Source organism: Talpa europaea, assembly GCF_964194135.1.
Source record: "Talpa europaea genome assembly, chromosome: 13".
Classification (NCBI taxonomy): Eukaryota; Metazoa; Chordata; class Mammalia; order Eulipotyphla; family Talpidae; genus Talpa; species Talpa europaea.
The window spans coordinates 42,009,747-42,028,282 of NC_140080.1; the positions used below are offsets into that span (position 1 = coordinate 42,009,747).

The 18,536-nt window shown below is 51.4% G+C and overlaps 1 protein-coding gene across 1 annotated transcript in view; it reads left to right on the plus strand.

The window, feature by feature from the left end:
• Positions 1-16,006, plus strand: part of ARHGEF37 (Rho guanine nucleotide exchange factor 37) — a gene marked incomplete at both ends in the record, with an annotated part of 35,978 nt that extends 19,972 nt beyond the window's left edge. The window contains 9 exons of the mRNA XM_084252784.1: positions 807-1,006; positions 2,073-2,203; positions 2,868-2,972; positions 4,663-4,773; positions 5,324-5,653; positions 8,567-8,695; positions 11,243-11,438; positions 13,158-13,318; positions 15,797-16,006. Of these exons, the coding sequence (XP_084108910.1) occupies positions 807-1,006; positions 2,073-2,203; positions 2,868-2,972; positions 4,663-4,773; positions 5,324-5,653; positions 8,567-8,695; positions 11,243-11,438; positions 13,158-13,318; positions 15,797-16,006 (1,573 nt within the window). The remainder of the gene's footprint in view (positions 1-806; positions 1,007-2,072; positions 2,204-2,867; positions 2,973-4,662; positions 4,774-5,323; positions 5,654-8,566; positions 8,696-11,242; positions 11,439-13,157; positions 13,319-15,796) is intronic.
• Between the last annotated feature and the right edge of the window lie 2,530 nt (positions 16,007-18,536).

Consider the following 18,536-nt stretch of genomic DNA (forward strand, 5'->3'; position numbering starts at 1 on the left):
GTAACAAACGCGCACATACCCGCCACCTGAAATTAATTACCGTTGGTGTTTCGCTGTTTTTGCTTTATCTATTTTTATGCTAAACTATTTGAAGGGAATGAAGATATGATATTTTACCCTTATGTCCTTAAATACATCTCTAAACATTACGTTCCTGTGATTTTAGAAGCTTTCCTTTCCTAAGGGGACAGAATCATTTTATAAAGTGAAATATAATTGGATGCCCTCGCTGTGGAGTTGTGCTTGGCCAGCCGAGCGGAGATGTCGAGGCAGTTGAGCCTGGAGGCCCAGACAGAAACGGGTAGTGGACATCTGGGTGTGGGTGGGCTTAAAGCAACAGGACTGAATGAGGTCGATAAGAGAGTGAGTGGAAAGGGAGGAAAGGAGGCACCCAGCATTCTGGCACTGGAGGTTTGAAACCCTCATAGGCCCAGCAGAGGAGGCCTATAGATTATGAGAAGTAGGAAGAAGGGCATCTCTGGGGTCAGAAGAAGAAAGTGTTTCTAGAAAGAGGGAGTGGTCAGCTTTGTCTGTTGCTGTAGACCAAGCAAGCCAAGGGCAGAGAACAGACCATTGGCTTGGTACAGAGGGCCAACTAATGCCCTAAAGTGGGTAGAGTGGGAAATAGCAATGCCCATCTAACCTCTAGACCACACAAGTTACAGATGAGGAAACTGAAGGCCACAGAAGGAAGGTCATTTGCCTGAGATTACAGTGAGTTAAGTAGCAGAGCTGACACCAGAGCCCAGGCCCCCTGGCCCCCAGAGGGTGGGCTCTACCTACCTAACACCAGCCTTCTCCCTCAGGCCACATGCGGGACCCTCAGGCCTCAGTTTCTTACTGGTAATCCCTCTGCAGAGGATTACCAAGTACCCATTACTGCTGCAGAAAATCCTGGAGAACACACTCCCTGATGCCAGTGCCTACCCTGTCCTTCAGAGGGCTACCTCTGCCCTCCAGGACGTGAACGCCAACATCAATGAATACAAGAGGCGCAAGGAAGTGGGTAAGGACTTGGGGGCACTTAGGGCCCACAACAGTGTGAATTCTTCCAGTTATGAAAATCTTTACTGGCTTCACCAGTAAAGGGACCGTATTGGCTCATAGAACCACACATTTGTGGGTAATATGGGCTTCAGGTAGGGTTTGTTCAGGGTACCGGCACCAGTTCCCTATTGTTCTTCATGCTATGATCTTTATTGTATGTCAGCTTCATCTTCAACCTGGGCTCCCTCCAAATAGTGAATAGCTATTGCTGTCCCAAGACTCATTTCTGTATGCCACATTCTCCAAGGTAAAACAGGACCTTCCTCCCCTTAGCTGTAAAAGTCAAATTGAATTTTCAATTTGAAATCTAAGCCTCATCCTGGTAAGACCCACTTCAATCATGTGCTCACCTTGAACCAATCACCATAGTTAGGGGAATGTCCTGATCTGATTGGTTAAGGCCAGGATTATGCATTGAACCAATCACTGTGGCCAAAGGAGAGGGATTCTATGGATTGGTTTATATCAGTCAGCCCCCACCCCTTAACCATAGTGAAATCGATTCCACCAAAACCACATGGCTTCCGTACTGTGGAAGACATGCATACTGAGGAGGCCAAGAGCTGTTCCCATACCAGGGAGGGGACAGGGATCTTGCCTCTCAAGTTGTTGAAACAAAAAGGTAGAATGAGACCTTGTCATTTGCTCCAAGTCATGGAGCTTGTAGAGAGGGAACTACCTTTCACTCAGGCCTGGGGCCAGGCTGCCAATCAGAAAGTCTAGAGTTCTGCCAATCAGAGTGGGAACGTGTGGTTTTGGCTAACACTGGCTGAGGGACCTCAGATGAATCACCTCTGCTGAGGAAACAGGCCTACGAAGCGGTAACTTGCCAAAGTCAAGCATACAGACAGCTCTTGAGCCAGGTTCACACCTGAGTCTTGTGCCCTGCCTTCAAGCCTAGTCATGCTGATGGATGTATCTCTGGTGTTTGAGAAAGGCTTCAAGGCATGCCAGGGACACTTTGCTTTCCTGGGTCAGCCTACCATCCCTGTCCTCCCTGTCCTCCCTCTCCTCTGTCGTTGCAGCCTCCAAGTACAACAAGGTGGAGCAGCTGACCCTACGGGAGCGGCTAGCCCGAATCAACACGCACACCCTCTCCAAGAAGACCACACGGCTAAGCCAGCTGCTGAAGCAGGAGGCCGGGCTTGTGCCCAGGGTAAGCATGGGTGGAAGGAATGGTCACATCCAAACATCCCAAGGGCAAGACTGTGCAGTGGGTGGGGAAAGGGTCTTAGAGTCCCTTGGATATGAGGAACCAGAGGCCAAGGGAGTGAAGAGACTTCCCAGCATTGCATAGACAGGAAGAGGCAGTACTGGGGTGTCCTCCCTAAATTGGGAGTCTCAAGGTAGGGCTCTCTCCACTGCTGCTTGTGCTTTTCTTTCTCTGGAGATAGGAGAGCTAAGCTATGGGTCCAGGCAAGGAACCAGCCTCGAATAGCTGCTTGTAACTCAGGTTGACTGAGTACTTACTCTGGGCCTAGCATTATTTGAGCTACAAAATGAAGTAGGTGTTCATATTCTCTCCATTTTGCAGATGAAAAAACAAAGCTCAGAGAGGGCAAAACACTTGCCCAGGGTTACACAGCAGGAAGCAAGTAACCCAGGGCTCACGTTCCTGGCTCTGGTTCTGTGGTCCAAACACAAAACCACTAAGCTGCACTCACTGCTTCCAACAGTCCCACTTAGCTTTGGGGCAGGAGGAACTGGCTCTGATGGCGGGTCCCTGGGAAGAGTCCTGGGGGAGTATTGGGTGCACATGGGATAGACACTGCCCCCATGTGGCTGTTCTTGGCCCTCACAAGCATGAACTTTACTCTCAGACGGAAGACAAGGAATTTGATGACTTGGAAGAGAGGTTCCACTGGGTGTCGCTGTGTGTGACAGAGCTGAAGAATAATGTGGCTGTTTATCTGGATAACCTGGAGGTGAAGCGCCTGCTGTACACAGAGGGCAGGGCGGGATTTCCTGGGCGGGAGGCAAGTGGGGGCCATCTGCCTGCCAGCAAAGGCAGTGACTGTGGGGACCTAAGGAAAGAGGTCATCCAGTCACTGGCTGCAAGCCAGAAGGCCCATGGGCAAGCACCCTCAGCCCACAGGCTGTCTGGGGCAGCTTCTGAGCTCTTGCAGGGGTGAGGGTCAAAATTCCCTCCAGAGGGCCCCTGCCAGCCAGCAGACCTAGCAGGGGTGCCGAACTTGGGCCAGGTGGATAATACTAAATGGGCCAGGTGGATAATACTACCCAATGAAATGTACAGATGTGCAAGGCTTGGCAGGTTGTTTATGAGATGCTTCAGTAGAGTTAAATATATAATAATGCTTGGAATTTGAACTATGGAATGAACAAATGAATGAAAAAATTTAAAGGGACGGCTATTTCTTGGCCGTCAATGAAATAGCAAGCTGGGATCTGAACCCCAAAGTGCTTGCCACCACTCTAGTTACTGCGTGGAAATGGGACCCAAAATAGCCAGTTCTTCTGACTTGAAGCAAAAAAAAATCGTGAAATTCAGACTTTTTTAGGTGAAATCTCATGACGTGTCCATGTGAGCAACTAATTAAATCAGCATTTAAATGCTACCAGACCCAAGAAAATGTATTTCTACCAAGTGAGTTCAGCCCCCGGGAACACCAGCTTACATTCCCACCGAGCTCGTCACTTGGCCTGTGCCAGCTCCCGCTCCATTCTTGTCATCGGTGCTGACTCATTCCTTCCACGCTGTCCCTTTTATGTGGTTTTCTTCTCAGTCACATCTATTTGTGCACACCAGCTGGGTCAGACTGTAATGGGCTCTTGGATAATGGGATTTGGGGTGGCGTTAGCGAAAGTGGGTAAAGGAGTTCAGACTCTTCTACAGGACTGATTCCCCTGCTGCTTCCTGCTCATCCTGCACCCCCCAGTGGGCAGACTCGAACAGCACAGAGAGCCTTGACTTGAGGAAGAATGGAGGGGCCTTGGGAGACAGAAGCCAGAGGCACAGGGGAGAGATGCCGCTTGGCAGGGTGAGAGGGCTGTTGGGAAGCACTAGGCTGTGTTTCCCTAGACTCAGGAGTTACACAGGTACGCGGACATGACAAGAAAGTGGCTTCCGCTCATAATCCCCCGAGTCTAGGAAGAGCCTCTTTTGCTGGCATGCCTTTACCATGGGCCAATGAAGCCTTCAGCAGCCAGGGACATCTAGACAGAGCTCATTAACAATGCTTTTATAGCAATGGATCTGACGTGCCTATTTTTAGCAATTGTTGCTGTCTTTCCCTTTATGGTAGCATCATAAGGGTGTGTGTGTGTGTGTGTGTGTTTAATGTATTAAATAGAAACAGTTAGTAGATCTAAAGAAAAGTATTAATAAACACGTAGAATATGGACCTGGCAAAAATAGTCACAAAGGTGACTGTAGATGTATGAGGTTCAAGAAGTGCCAGAATGGGGAGTTGGTGGCTCCATCTGAGGAAGAAACGTCTAATCACCCAAGTTGTGCAAGGATAGAACAGGCCGTGTGCTTCCTGTCACAGGGGTGAGCAGACAGTCTGGACCTCTTTGGGGCATGGCAGAGGGAAATTCAGGTACAAGATGGTCACCACAGGCCACGAGTATCTGTCTCCCATTTGCCCCGTGCAGGCCTTCCTCCGCTTCCGGCCGCAAGACTACGACCTGGACATCCCCGGCGGCCCTGTGGTGCAGTACTGCAGCCTGGCCGGGGACCTTCAGCTGCAGGCCTTCCCAGAGTTTGTGAGTGGAGCTTCTCTTTCCTCCTTTCCTTGTTAGGCAGGGGGCAGAGCCTGTAATAATATTTAGAAGTCAGGACTTTGCACGACTGCCACGTCTCTAACCGCCCTAGTAGTCAGCAGGACAGATTATTATTAGTGCGTTTTACTGATAAAAATAGCCCAGCGAACATTTATTGAGCTTACTATCTGCCAGGCGCTGCGCTAAGCCCTTTATATTCTTCACCTCATTTAATCCTCACAACACAGCTTACGGAGTAGGTCCTATTAATAGCTCCATTCTGCAGAAGAGAGCAGGTGGCTCAGAGGGGGTGACCTCCCTGGTTATTCACATGGTCAATGAAATGGCAAGCTGGGATCTGAACCCCAAAGTGCTTGCCACCACTGTAGACAACATCTTTGTCAAGTTTTGTGTACAGAAATGGCATTAAGAAGTGAGATATATTGAATACATATTTTGTGCCAGGCATTCTCCCTGCCTCCAAAGTCCCTTTTCCCAGTACCTTCCCTCTGTCACCTTCTCCCCTGACTCCCAAGCTCACCTCTGCCCACAGAAGCAACGCCTGGAAGGCCTGGTATGGCAGCCGCTCTGCGACATGGCCAAATCTCTGACCGGCCCCCAGAACCTGATCAAGAAGCGCCTGGACAAACTGCTGGACTATGAGCGGGTGGAAGAGAAGCTGTTGGAAGTGGGCAGCGTGACCTACGAGGAGGAACAGGCCCGGCACACGTACCAGGCACTGAACTCCCTGCTGGTGGCCGAGCTCCCGCAGTTTAACCAGCTGACCATGCAGTGGCTGGGCCAGATCCTGCGCACATTCATGGCCCTGCAGAGGGACCTCGCAAAGCAAGTCCTGCAGAGGGCAGAGGGCAGCATGGCCCAGGTAAGACCTCTGGGCTGGGTGCCACTGGGGGAAGAGCCAGGCAAAGCCTCACAGCCCCTTCAGCCAACTGTTGGCAGGACTGGAAGGGAGTAAGGTTGAACCTTCCCAACAGATTAGAGGTGCATGGGAGGAGGCTGTGGTGACATTCTGGATCTCTCTCTTACCTGTTCTCCCTCTGTGAATGGAGTCAGACCATGGAAGCAAGACCTGGGTCTGTGGGCCCTGGGACCCCAAAGCAAAAGACATGCTACTGGTTTAGAAATAATTCCACAATGTGCCAGAGTTCAGTCTGCAAGTGAAAATAAAGCTTTATTTGGGGTTTTTAGGAAGACTGCAATTTGGCAAATGCTCCTGTGGGGCTAAAATACAGAGCCTATGTAGGCAGGGCTGCCTCCTACAGGGAAAATAATACAATTCACTAGAGGGAGAAAACATTCAAATAGAAGGGATGGCTGCACGTCAGTGCAATAGCATATTGTCTTTTTCGAAGCCCGGTGCTGTTTCTCAGATCTCCCAAGATTCCAGGTGTCAGGATGCCAGTTTCATGGGGGTGACATGTGTGTGATTGTTGTCAGGGCCAGGGTGGGAGACATGCAGGCGCTGCAGCCCCTGATGGCCTCCTCACTCAGTCTGGATAGTCCCTTTATCAGGTTGGGTGCCATTATTTATTAGTTGCCTGTACACAGGGGAATGGCAGGCCCTGGGGCCAGTGCGTCAGAAGCTGGTGACCAGGGTAGGTCCCGGCTGTGCAACCTCAAGCTGGCGTTCCTACTGCTCCTGCTGCCTCCACAAACTCTGCCACCAGCACTTACTGTGTACCTGTTTGGAGCACCTGCCTTAGCTATCTCCCTTAATCCTCACAACAACCCTCCAGAGGAGGTATTGTTATCATCCCTCATTCAAAAGGAGGCCAAAGCCTGAGAGGTTAAGCGGCTTGCCCAGGGCCGTACAGCTGATGAGGATTTGCACCCTTCAGTTGAGCCCCAGAGGCTGGGCTTCCATCGCAGTGCCTGGCAGCAGCACGAGGCGCTGTCTGCTGGAAACGTAAAGAGGGTGCAGAAAGGTTTGGATGAACCTCCAAGTGCGGACTTTGATTTGGGAATTTTGAAGATTGGAGTTGATAGAGGAAAGAATCCAGAGAGCTCTCTCTGATGTCAACTTCGGAGCTGAACGGTCGGTGGGGCCAGCCTCAGGAGCAGCCAGTGCTCCTCATACCCCGTGTTGTCTCAAGCTCAGCGTCCCCTTCCTGTTTGTGCCATGAACATTCCTTTCAAATTTGTTCTCCATGCCCACCACCTTTGCAGCACCTGGTCCCTCTGGAGGCCCGTAGCCACCGTCCCCTTGCACAGACCACCTCCTATATGTGGAGTGTCTTTCCCCACTGTCCTTCATGTCTTTCACAGCTTCTGGCATATGGTAGGAGCTCCCCAGATATGACAGATGAGCAGGTCCCAGCATCCCCTCCCCTGGAGGGAGTATCCATCTCCAGCCTCTGGCTCCAGCAGCCCTCGGCACAAGCTTGTGCTCAGCACACAGCATGGCCTGCCTGCTGCCGGGTGATGGGTGCGTCTCCTCATTGAGGGGGGCTGGAACTGTGGGCTCTTCTTCTCTTTGGCCTTTATAGCTTCTAGTGCAGTTATATCTCAGACACTCTTTGAATTTAGTTAGGCCTGAGCCATCTGCAAAAAGAAGCATTTCTCTTTCCTGAAGGCAGAGGGGTACACCTGATTAGAGGATTTCTTCCTTCTCCAACCCTCTTGTTTTCTCTGAAGCTGCAGCCCCCCCCCCCCGCCGCCACCCCCCCACCCCAGTATTAAGGTTGGAATGTGCAGGACTGGGGAGTGTTACAAGATGCTAGTAGTAGGGAGGTCAAGTTGATAAGAGCAGAAAGAGCATTTCTTCATTGGTGCTTTAACATAGAATGTTACGTGATCCCTGGCAGCTTCTTGTCTGTGCCCACGGTCCATTCGCTGCACTGCCTGCAGATTGGGGGCAGGAGCGCGGCTCTAAGTCAGAACAAGAGTGTGAGTTTGGTGACAAGCAGAGAAGATGTCTCTGTTACTCCTGGGGTTGTCTGATGAGAAAGTGGGTGATGCCTTACAGGGCCAAGGTCTCAGGAGAGGGATCAGTCCTCAGCTCAGCTGCACGCAGCACAGATAAAGTTGCCAGCACTCTGACTTTCACTCCACCTCTGAGCTGCTTCCCTCTCTGGCAGGCTTTTTTCTGCACCTGGGAGAGGTGGCTACCAGTAGCTGCAGGGGGTAACTTTGCGTCCCAGATCCCAAGAGGGGGCGGCTCTTCAGTTGTCAGCTTTCATGTCTGACGGGAGGGTTCTCAGTGACTTTGCTTAACCCGTTGTCCTATCCTGGGACCATAATGGCAGATAGAAGGAAGGGGTGCTAACTGTTCCTGACCTTAGCTAGAGGCCCAGACTGGGCCATGCTGCTGGACCCATCAAGAGACGCTCGCATTGGGCTTCCCCGGTGGCGCAGCGGTTGAGCGCTGGGTTGCGAAGTTGCCCGTGGCCTCTGCAGCACCGGTTCGATCCCTGGCTGCTCCTCGGCCACTGGAGGCGGGTCCCACATGGCGCGCAGACCTCTCCTGCCGCCCGCTGCTCCCCTCAGCGGTGTACCTCGGTCCTTCTGCCTGCTCTGCTCCCCGCTCTGGCTCTGGTGAATTCTCTCACCCTCCCGCGCTTCTGACTGTACCCGGTGCTTGTATAAATAAATAAATAAATCTTTAAAAAAAAAAAAGAGAGAGAGAGAGAGAGAGACGCTCGCATTAAGGAAAGCAGGCGCAGCCAAAACCACGCTGACTAAGATAAGAAGTACCATGTAGACACATCAGGGCCTAGAGTGTAGGCTGCCCGGTCTCTCCGTCTAAGGCTCTGATGATATGCCTGTCTCCCCCTAGCTGCCCCACCACCAAGTCTCTGAGCCAGCCTTCGGGAAACTGCTGGAGGAAGCACTAAGTCAGAACAGTAACCAGCTTCGCTTCTTTGAAGAGAACTTCGAGAAAGTGCTGCTGCCTCCCACCGTACAAGTAAGTGTCCCTCCTTCCTCTGGAGACTCACTGCTGGTAGAATGACCCTGACCCTATTGCCCTTGCTTTTCCTGTGTTTCCTCTCCCTCCCCCTTCTCTCTCTGAGCTGGGGTGAGGTCAGGTAGGGTGTGCACCCATATACACCCCTGCCCTTTGGTTGTATGTTGGATCAGTACACATAAAAGCAGAACAAAATTTTGGGTCCAGAGTAAGAAAACCCAACATTCCCACGGGCAGTGAGAGTCACCATCATAATGGGAAGTTGGCATTAACATCAGAACACCTAAAACTTCAAGTTTTTCACCAGAATCTCTCCTTGTTAAAGCACAATCTTGTCTAAAAAACTATATCAAACCCCAGCATTCAAGATGAATGAAAAGGCATCTAAATTTTTGTTTTGCAATGGAATTTTTAAATTGCAAAAAACAGTATTCCGGCTGCATTATGGTTTACCATGCTTTTGGCCAAAGGCTCCACATGGAGAGTCTCTCCAGGAAGGATGTGTTTTAGAAGTAGCTGAAGAGGGCCTTCCTGGTGGCGCAAGGGGTTAAGCACAGCACTGTGAAGTTATCTGCAGCCTCTGCAGCATGAGTTCCATCCCCAGCTGACTAGGGAGCTACCCACATGGTGCGGCAGACCTCACCTGTCTCGCCCGCTGCTCCCCTCAGCAGTGTATTTCAGTCAATCCACCTGTTCTGTTTCCCACTCTGTCTCTGGTGAATCCTCTCACACCCCACACCTCTGGCCTGTACCCCAGGTGCATAAATAAATCTTTAAAAAAAGAGTAGCTGAAGGGGGTCTAGTGAGAAGGGACACCCACAGGAGGATGGAGCCTGGGCTTGATGAGACTGGAAACTGTTCATTCACCTGAGAGATGTGACGTGAGGGTCAGGAGCTGCCCCCGAGCCTCCAAGAGGGAAGGGCCCAGAGACCCAGCGAAGGAATGAAAGACACAGCTGCAGACAGGTGGCTCCCCACTTGGCCAGAGTGACAAGGACCATCGGAGATGCACGTCCGTGCCAAGGCGACTGTCCCCACCACCTGTTCATGCTGAGACTGCTCGGCAGAGGTCCCCTGGGACTATGGCATGGGCCCTGCCACTTGGGGTGCAGAAAATGAAGAACAGAACAGCCACTCCAGTGGTTGGTTTCCTACTTAAAATCAAGTAACACTTTTCTTATTAGAAAAGCAATCCACGCTGCTTATAGAAAAGTGAGAAGACCAGGAAAAACAAAAAGAAGAGACTAATGGAAACCCCATGGCCGCAGGGTGTGTCGCTAACTGGTAGGAAGAGATCCTTCCCTTCCCCGCCTCTCCCTTCCCACCTCCCCACACCCCCACACATCCTCCCTATAAATTCCTGACTTGATCCACTGTTGGAACAGGATTTCTAGATGTGAGGTGGCCCCCAGAACAGGAGCAGTCCTAGATACCGTCACATGCCTCCCGGCCCCTCCGGCGTGCTCTTCTCACACAGGCGGGGGCTGCTGGGCTTGGGGGAGGAGGCAGATGTTGGCCACACCACTGGCCCTTACACTCACACTAACGTCACCTTTCCTCATCTACCTTGTCTCTACACGTCTCTTCAAGGGCCTTGGAAATATCAGACTCTTCTGGCCCTTGATTGTGATCCGGTGACGCCGTTAGAGTAGGTGGTCAGTGGAGTCCCTGCACAACTGCCCCTTCCCTACTCCTAGCACTTTCCCTTCCAGAAATGACCCTGTAGAATACGCTGAAGATAGATATTACGTAGACAGATGTAGGTATGTAGGTAGGTAGGTAGATTATATAGTTAATCTGTATTTAACATTTTCAGTTTTTTCCTGGTTTTGTAAAAAGGAGACATTCCCCTCTGGGTCCTCTTGTTGATACTGCTGCTAGAAGTGGTGAATGGAAAAACAGGCAGTACCGGAAAAGTTTTAGATGAGGTGAAAGTGCCACAAAGTCATTCTCCCTGGCTAAATGACATCAGGGCAAAACTGTGTCCTGTGTCTGCTGCACCACTGATGAGTCTACCTGAGCCTTGTGAGGAGTAGATGCTGAGTCTACCTGAGCCTTGTGAGGAGTAGATGCTCAGTACATACTTGTGATGGGATCAGGGTGTTGCCCCCATGCATGCTGGCCCTGTGCTGGCTGCTGATGGGATGGGGAGGGAGGTCTGGTGTCCACAGGAGGCTCACTCTAAATGGCTGGGAGACCTGCGCCAGGCACTTTCCTGGGGGGTAGCTTAGTTTGACGTTTTGAATAGAATTTAGGACCTGATGGTGGGGCTCTGTAACTGCGACATTTCAGAAGTTGAATTAGAATTTTAGAGAATCTCAAAAGTTCAGACCTGGAAGGATTTTTAAAGGTTCAACTAGAGGTTTCTTCTGAGATGACTTTGGACTCTTAGAAACGTGGCTCTCATCTGGCCCAGCCATCTGTTAGGAGGTGACTGTTGCCCTGGCCGGGATGCGTGCAGCAGCAACCAAGGTGGGACTGGCCCGGGAACACTGGCTCTCATGCTAACTCGGACCCCTGTGTCTGTCGCTGTCCCTTCTCCCCCAGCCTCTCCTGCCCGGAGCTGAACGCCAGGTGCAGGCTCTCCTGAGCAGGTATGGTCCTGGGAAGCTGTACCGGGTGACAAGTAACATCAGCGGTGGTGGGCCCATGGACCTGACACTGCTGCGGGGACAAATCGTGGCCCTTCTTCAAAACAAGGACACCAAAGGCAACAGCAGCCGCTGGCTGGTGGACACTGGAGGTATGTGGACTCTGAGGCCTTTCCCCTCCTACTGGGGAAACTATCCCCCAGAAGCCTGTGGGGAGACCTAGGCAATGGTGTGGGCTGGTCTGACCGTGCCGAGCAGGATGGGAATGAACACAGGTGAAAACGCAGGGCTTGAGGCGCAGCCGGCCTTGCATGGTATATTCAATGCCAAAAAGGGGAGTTGTTATCACGCACCTACTGTGTGTCAGGTACGATGCAGGAAAGGCCAGGACCCTGCCTCAAAGCCCTCACAGACCATTGTCAGCAGAGATAGAGGGAGAAAATTTCAACTTCACCCTGAGAGCTGGAGATGCTTGAATCTCGGCCTTGTGACAGACCTCTGATGTGCAGAGTAAGGGAGGTGACCCTCTGGCTCTCCCTGCACTGGTCACACCCTTTGGGGGAGCTTCTCAGGTCTGGGTGCCCCATTATAACCAGGCAGGAGGCAAATGGTCTCACATTCCTGGAGAAAATAGCCCTATAGAGTATCTTCCGAAAAGGGGCGTATAACCCACAAAATGAGATTACACAGGGCTGTTGGGGAGAGATCTAGGACCAGATTCCCCTCCCCTGACAGTTTATTATAATTAAGCACCTTGATATATATTAGGAGAAACATATAACTAGTACATAAACCCTTGATTTTATTCATATTACTGTATACTACAAGACTAAGTTTTTAAAAGTGAGTTGATTAAAAAATTAAGAAAAAGGCACAAATCTGACAGACCGCAAAATGTCAGTTTTATGACTCCGAGTTGGAAAACAGTTGAATGGGGATTAAAGCTAGACCCCTGGGGCCAAGGGATTGGGTCAAAACCCCAACTCTGCCACTTACTGACCCCATGACCACGGAGAAGCCATACAGCCTCTCTGAGTTTCGCTGGCTCGGCCCTCAAATGGACCCGATGGCGCTGACCTCCAGAGTTCTGTGAAGCCTGGAAAATCAAATATCGGTTCTGATGCCTGGCAAGCTCTCAGAAAGCGATGGCCATTTGTAAAGGGGGTGGCTGGAAGAGCGTTGGCAGTAGTCACTGCTCAAGAAACAGCTAGGGACGGTGGGCTAAAGAAGAGCAGTGTGGGCCTTCTGGAAAGGGCTGTCTCCAGGGAGAAGCAACCTAGCTCTGGGCGACCGCTGGAGCAGGGAGATCAGTGTGCCAACACCGGGAAAGAGGTTTCCATGCAGTCCCAAGGAAGCACTTTTTAACTCTGCCAGATCTGTCCACAATGGAGTAGTAGGGAATGAGCATCCTGTCACTGCAGGCATGCAAGCTGAGGCTAGAACAGTGAGCGAGGGGGGTGGCTTGTGAAGTTCTGAGATGACCTTTTCAGGTCCTCTTTTTTTTTCTTTTTTTAAGATTTATTTATTTATTTATACAAGCACCGGGTACAGTCAGAAGCGCGGGAGGGTGAGAGAATTCACCAGAGCCAGAGCGGGGAGCAGAGCAGGCAGAAGGACCGAAGTACACTGCTGAGGGGAGCAGCGGGTGTGGCAGGAGAAGTCTGCACGCCATGTGGGACCCTCACTGGCAGCCAGGGATTGAACTGGTGCTGCAGAGGCAACCCAGTGCTCAACCACTGCGCCACCGGGGAGACCCCAGGTCCCCTTTTATGCTGAGAAGCTCTGTTGGGGTGTTCACACCCATGTACTTCCTCCACATTAAATGGGGTGGGGAAGGTCACTCAGTCACATGATGTTCTGTTGTCTTGTAGGACATCGAGGGTACGTGCCCGCTGGGAAGCTGGAACTGTACCATGTCGTCACCTGGGAAGAGCAGCCCAGCAGGCCGGCGGGGTCTCACAACAACTCCCCCCGATGTTTAACACCAGAGCCTGCCCCAGCCCCCATCTCCTCTGTCCCAGCCGTGACCCAGGTGAGCTGGGAAGGGTGGAGGGTTGCCTCTCCGTGGCTACCTGCACCAGGGTGTTGATTTTCCTCCTGTCTGGAGCAACCACACCCTGTGATGCTGGGGTCTTGATCAGGAGTCACGTCAGGGTTGTGGCCAGGGTTGGTACCCAAAGAAAGGAGTTTCCCACCCCTGCCACAGTGACCACAAAGCGTGAGCCCCATGCTCCCCATCAGCAGGGCAAGTGGGATTCATTCATTCCATATTTCTAGACACTGCACTAGATGAGAGAGGTAATGATGAGCAAAAGTAAATCTTGGTGCTTGCCCCCTCACATTTATAATCATGGGGGGTACAACAATAAAATAATCATATGAATAATGTAAAATTAAAGCAGTGATAATTGTAGAACCCTAGGCGTGGGAGAGCTTCAGGCATAGTTTTCTGGAAGGATGATAACTTTCTCTCAGCTATGAAGGGTGAGTAGGAATTCATTGGGTAAAGGAGTGTGTTGGGAGGCGAAAGCGAACAGCTCCCCAGAAAGTGTGCACCACGAATGCCAAGGCCCAGTGTTAGCGACAACTGGGGTATATGAAGAGACTGATGAGGCCAATGTGGCTGGGGAAGATGGAGGGGCTTTGGGGGAGGAGCACTGGAGAGGTGAGCATGGCCAGACCAGCAGGGTGTTGGCAAAGGCGACGCCTGTCCTCTTAAAAACAGTGAGGAAACGTGTACATGCATAGACATAGCACTGTTCATAAAAATCCCAAAGTAGAAACAACCCAGTGTCCATCGACTGGTGAAAACATACACAAGATGTGATCTAGCCACAGCACTGAATATTATTCAGCTGCGAAAAAGAACCAGGTGCTGATATGTGCTTCATGTGTAGCGAGACTCAAAAGGCCACATTTCCTGTGATTCTCTTCATGTGAGATGCCAGAATAGGCAAATGCACTGGAGGAGAGGAAATTGGGGGCAGGGGATGACTGCTAACTGGTGTGAGCTTTCTTTTTGGGGTGTAAAGATGTTCTGGAAATAGGTAGTGGTGGCTGGTGCACAACTTTGTGAACACTTTAAAAGGTGACTGTGAAGGTGTGTGACCTGTATCTCAAACAGAAAGGCAGTGAGCGAGGCGGGTGGGCTTGTGAGGTATCTCAAACTGGGAAGGCAGTGAAGGGTTTGGCTTTGCAGGGACTGAGTCCTGGGGCTGGGGAGAGACTCAGCAGGGTGGCTGTGAAGATTGGAAGAGATAGTTTAAAGAGAGACTGTGCTGACTGTGAACCTCAGTAAGTGGAGGCTGCACTCACAGCAATCAGCGTAACGGGGGAGCAACACAGATGGTTGGTGAGCGACAGCCCCCAGACAGGGCTAGGACAGGTTTTTAGGGGAGAGCCAGGGAAGCCTTTGGCCAGGACAGCAGTGGAACATGAATGGGTGGTGGAGGGCCACAGAGATGCCTATGGATGCTGAGAGTATGATTTGGGGCACCCCCGTAACACCCCCCCACACACACACCCAGAAGGCTCACAGCCCAGTGCCTGGGGCATTAGACAGAAGGGAGTGTCCCAGGCTGCCACCTTGGGACATCCCACCCATCAGCAAAGGACCCCCTAAAGGACCAACTTGGGCTCACCCCAGCTCCTCTGGGGAAGGGGATACGGTTGCTGCTGTCACACTGGTTGCAGCCAGCGTGGACAGTGTCTCCAGGAACCCAGCAGTGTCTCAGGGGCTCACTTGGGGAGCCCTCAGCTGTCCATCTGCCTGGACACTTCAGCTGCTTCCTCTTTGTGGGGCTGCTCAGGGGGATTCATATAGGGACATCACATCCCTCTCCCCGCTCCCGATTGTTCCTTATGACAGTAATAGCAGCCACAAAATTTTAAGGCAACCAGCATATATGGAGCCCTTACTGCATACCAGTCCTTCCTTCATTCACCCAGAGGTGAGGATGTCATTACTTCCGTTTCGCAGATAATAAAACTGAGGCCCAGGGAGATGAAATATCAGCTTAACAAATGCCCTCCCTCCAACATGTTCTCTAGTGCAATGCCTTTCCCTAAAAAAGTAACCAAGTTGCCCACCCCTATCTCCAAGCTGGGAAACTTAAGATAACTTAGATTGGGGAAGGTACTGAGTCCCATTCTCGGAGAGACGGCAGAGTAGGCTGGGAGCACCGGTTCTGGGTTGGACAGGCCGAGCTTCACAACTGGGTGATTTTGAATCAGTTCCTTGACTTCTCTGGATTTCAGTTTCCTTATCTAAAAAAAGGATCAAGCAGAATGATAGACACAAGACGGGCAAAGTGCTAGAACAGGCTGCCACATTCGTGGGCCTTGGAGGTAGTGGAAGTAGCAAAGTCCTTAGCACTAGTGATGAACTTGGGAGGTGCTGACTGCTAGGCGCTGGGGGCAGAGTCGGTGAAGGGAACAGGGTGAACAGCCTTTCCCGGCTGGGTGCGTCTTCCCTCCTGATCCTTTCTGTGTCACTCCCCATGTGTTTCAGGTGGTGGCAGCTTACTCCTTTGTGGCCAGAAGCAGCCACGAAGTGAGTCTGCAGGCAGGCCAGCCGGTTCTGGTCCTGGAGGCCCAGGACAAGAAGGGGAACCCGGAATGGAGCCTCGTGGAAGTGAACGGACAGAGGGGATACGTGCCTTCTGGTTTCCTGGCACGAGCCCCGAGTCCAGCTCCTTGGGGCTGGAGTCTGCCTTCTTAGGGTGCCCTCCTGGGAGCCCGTGTTGCTAAGGGATGGGTAGGCTTAGAGGGTGTGACCTGGCAGGGCTGCAAGGGGAGATCAGGTCAGGTTGGGGTGAAGAGCCCCCAGAAGGCAGCCAGAGTGGTGGGTGGGACTTGTAGCGTGCCTGGCGTGGGTGGTCATGAGAGGCCGCGGCCAGAACTGCTCACTGCATCTGCAGAAAGAGGGCCTTCCTGCCTGCAGTAGCTCCCAGCAATTGGCCAGGACTCGCTGCAGCAAGTGCCCCCATCCGGGGCTCCCATGGGAGTGGGTCACCCCAGTAACTGTTCCCTATGTGTTGTGTGGCTACAGGGAAGGGATGCTGGAGAAATCTGAAACTGCCCCAGTGGGGCAATTCACTTCCTACCTACTGTATCAGGAGACACCATGGTTGACCAGTCATCTTTAATTTCTCCCTCCCTGCTAGGAGCTGGGTTATCTCAGGTAGCGAGCCTCTGGGAGCTCTTTCTGGCGGGGGAGGGAGGGCTTGTCTGGGCAGTGTCGAGGCTTCCAGGAGACTCCTAGCTGGGTCTGGGAGTGGGTGTGAGCCTGTCACAGTTCTAGAATGTGTGTAGGCACATCCAGAGGCTGTTTCAGGAAAGGGGATTTTGAGGGTGTGTGTTAGGTAGGGTGCAGGAGGCTGTTGGCAGTGATTGTACACTGTTGCCATGTTCTCCCCACTAGGGGACAAAGGGACACACAAATTAAAGAGGAGACTCTGAAGCAGGTGATTAAAATCCTGGTGGGTGGAGGAGCTTGGGTAATGGCTGGGCTTCCTGTTTCTGGAAGAAGGAGAGCCTGGGGAACCCCCAGTGGTTTCAAGAGTTCACCTTGGGCCAGCAGGCAACAGTAGACATGACATCAGTATGTTGTGGAATGTCAGACAGAGGCCCTAACCTCGGGTTGCCATCCATAAAGCCCTAATCACAGGGTAGCAGCAAGAATGATATGAGGCCAGTGATGTGGAGGCCATCATGTCTCGTGCAGTACGATCAAACTGCAAATTGCCCTTGGTAACAGGATGTGCTAGACATCGTCTCAAGCACAGCCCAGTCACCAGCCATCCCAGGCTGGCAAATGACAGCAGCATGCCACCACGCCACAGCCAGCCCAGGGCACTCTATAATCAATGTGGTGTCCCTTTCCATGCACCCAGCCTCTGGCTTGGGATCCTTCTTGATTCCACATTCTAGTAGCCAGTCTCTTGAACTCAGTGAGATCAAACCTTCTGTCATCCTTTTCTAGAAGCAGGAAATTAAATCCCTCAAAAACAGTTCATGTTCAAAGAAGAACAATTGATTGAGACAGATCTGGGTGCAACATGGTTGGCTCGTCACCTCTAGATTTCCACCTTGGGCTGAGATAAATTGCAAGACCTTTCATGCAAATTAAAATCCAGTGTATAACATTTAATACAGATTACAAATCTTGGAACCAACCCAAGCTAGAGTATATGTAAAAACAGGTGGCAGTTTAGATTTATTTCTAAGAACATCTCTGTTATTATAACTAGCACTCTGACTCTTAAGAACTGCAAGTGTGTGTCAGACAGTCTGTAAATTACCTCCTGTGGGCTGCTGAAAGTGCGGAGACTGCACAACGCCAGAGAACAGTGCCCACGATCCCTTTCCCAGCCCCAATTCACTTTATAAAGTGCTCTTGACTAATTTCCCTTTCCTTTTCCTGCTCAGATTTTGGATAAAAATAGGAAGCCCAGGGGAGCAGGAAATAAACTAGGTAATCCATGCGTGCATGCTGAGGGCCTACTGTGTGCTGGAGCCCAAGCTCAGGGCTTCTTCCCTGGGAAGCTTCCACCTGAGGCCAGGATCCCATCGAGAGCTTCTGATGCACTTGGTCAGGGTTGTGGCCTGGGCCTCAGAACTCGGAATGCTTCCCAGGTGCCCTTAGGGTGGGCAGGGTCAGTACCTCCGTCCTAGACACGCAGTGCTGTACAAGATGGCCCCAGGGCCAGAAGCAGCCATATGCTGTAAGCTAGGTAGGCTGTGCCTCATCTGAGCTCTGTAGCGGCAGCTTTTGAGGTTGTTTGAAATAGGACAGCCTGTTCTGTCAGCTCCCAGAATGTATATTTATTAAGTGCCATTGAAAAGGACATGGACAAAATTGAATGTTCTGATAGGCATAAGGGAGAGAACTGGAATGCCCTGGAACTGATACACTCGGTTCTCATATACTTGGAACCAAATCTATCTCAAAAGGAAAAATGAGAACGTGTTCAGTAGCACCAGGGTTCTGGTTTCTCGTGAACCAGGGCATGAGATAAAAGTCACTGAAGTTTGAGAGAATGCATATTGAGAAGATGGCGAATGGCCTGAATTTTCTCCAGGGGACTCTGTAATGTGCCTTCTCCTCCCAATCCCCAATTCCTAGAACCAGTGCACTGTGTCTTATTTCTTTCCTTGCTGCACTGTCAGCTGTTAAACTTGCTAAGGTATTTGCCTCAGAACCGAACAAGACCTTTAGGAGTTAAGACTGGTTCACAGTAGATGGAGGC